This window comes from Cyprinodon variegatus, unplaced genomic scaffold (assembly GCF_000732505.1).
Source record: "Cyprinodon variegatus isolate N-32 unplaced genomic scaffold, C_variegatus-1.0 Scaffold98, whole genome shotgun sequence".
Lineage (NCBI taxonomy): Eukaryota > Metazoa > Chordata > Actinopteri > Cyprinodontiformes > Cyprinodontidae > Cyprinodon > Cyprinodon variegatus.
Genome location: NW_015150551.1, coordinates 585,142 through 586,466, shown reverse-complemented (window position 1 = coordinate 586,466; position 1,325 = coordinate 585,142). Strand labels below are relative to the sequence as shown.

The 1,325-nt window shown below is 48.9% G+C and overlaps 1 protein-coding gene across 1 annotated transcript in view; it reads right to left on the bottom strand.

Annotated features, from left to right (window-relative positions):
* LOC107084370 (juxtaposed with another zinc finger protein 1) overlaps nucleotides 1-1,038 on the bottom strand; it is a 23,464-nt gene extending 22,426 nt beyond the window's left edge. Inside the window, exon 1 of the mRNA XM_015374177.1 lies at nucleotides 799-1,038. Coding sequence (XP_015229663.1) covers nucleotides 799-913 — 115 coding nt within the window. The 5' untranslated portion in view covers nucleotides 914-1,038. The remainder of the gene's footprint in view (nucleotides 1-798) is intronic.
* Nucleotides 1,039-1,325: the final 287 nt, after the last annotated feature.

Sequence of the window (1,325 nt, the reverse complement as noted above, 5' to 3'; positions counted from 1 at the left end):
GTCTGTTTTAGAGACTAAACCAGCTCTCTTGTTTTAATCAGCTTCTGCTCCACTATTAATGAAATAGCATCACCGGGGACCCCCCGGGAATGTAAAAAGTCACCTAATTCCATCATTTTCCATCAATGTGTTACCTGCCCTCTGAAACAACTCACATCATTGTCAGTGAAGCTGAGTGCTCCCACATCTCTTCCTTCATGGTGCCCATCTACATTAAGATCCAGAATTCTGAGATTAAAGTCAGAATTCTGAGATTAAAGTCAGATTTCTGACATTTTTTCCCCATATTAAACTGAAATAATATTTAAAAATCAGTTAACTTTTTCTTTCAGTGCCTCTAATCCTCTTCCGTAGAAACATCAGGTAAAACGGATGATCTATTCTTCCACAGCTGAGTTTGAAGCGGGGCTAGATGCTGCAGCTGCAGCTGCTGCATCAGGCCTGCAAATGTAAACAGACCGCTGAGGGCTGTTAGCTGAAAACCGCTGCCTGTTCAGGATGCTAGTTATGCCTATAAAACCTTTGGCGGAGACACCGCCGGCTTTGCAGCTCTCATATGGTGGCTAAATACGCGTTGATAACAAAAACACGAAGCATTATGTTTTATGAAAATAAAAGTGAGGAATTGTACACATGCAGCAACTGCGAAGCTCGATGGCGAGCGGAGCAGCTCGAATAGCGGACCGTGAAGCTGAGCCTATCTGCGTTAAGCTAACTGGCTAGCAAATCACTAGCTAGCAAATCACTGCTAGCCGGGCTGGCAGGCTCCGCCGCGCCCCCTCTCTGGCCCCAACTCACCGATGTGAATGTCCTCGATATGGACGATGAGCTCGGCGAGAGACTCGAACTGCAGACCGCAGCCCCCGAACCTGCAGGAATTAGAGAAGAAAGAAGCGGCGGCGATGCCCGTCATTTTTTTTTCTTTTTTAACGCTCGCGGGTGGAAAGAGTAGGAAGGGAGCCGGGATGGTGAACGAGCAGGCACAGGCTTCAGGGGGTCCGGGGAGGGGGGGTTGGGAGCGGGGCAGAGCGCGGAGCAGACACCGGGGCGGCCAGACAGGACAGCGGCGGACGCAGCTGGGAGGCTGGCGGTGACGGAGGAGGGAGGAGGAGGAGAGGGAGGCTGGTGGCGGACTACGTCACGATGCTGCCTACCTGTTGGAATCAGCCAAACACACTACCGTTAGAGCAGATGCGCACACATGCCTATAATGAATGTGTTTAATGACATCAGTATGCCAAGATTATGATGAATTTATATTTTATTTTAGGTTATAAGCAAGTAGCATCTGTTATTTACGAAAAAGGATTAGGGCCACTGAATTT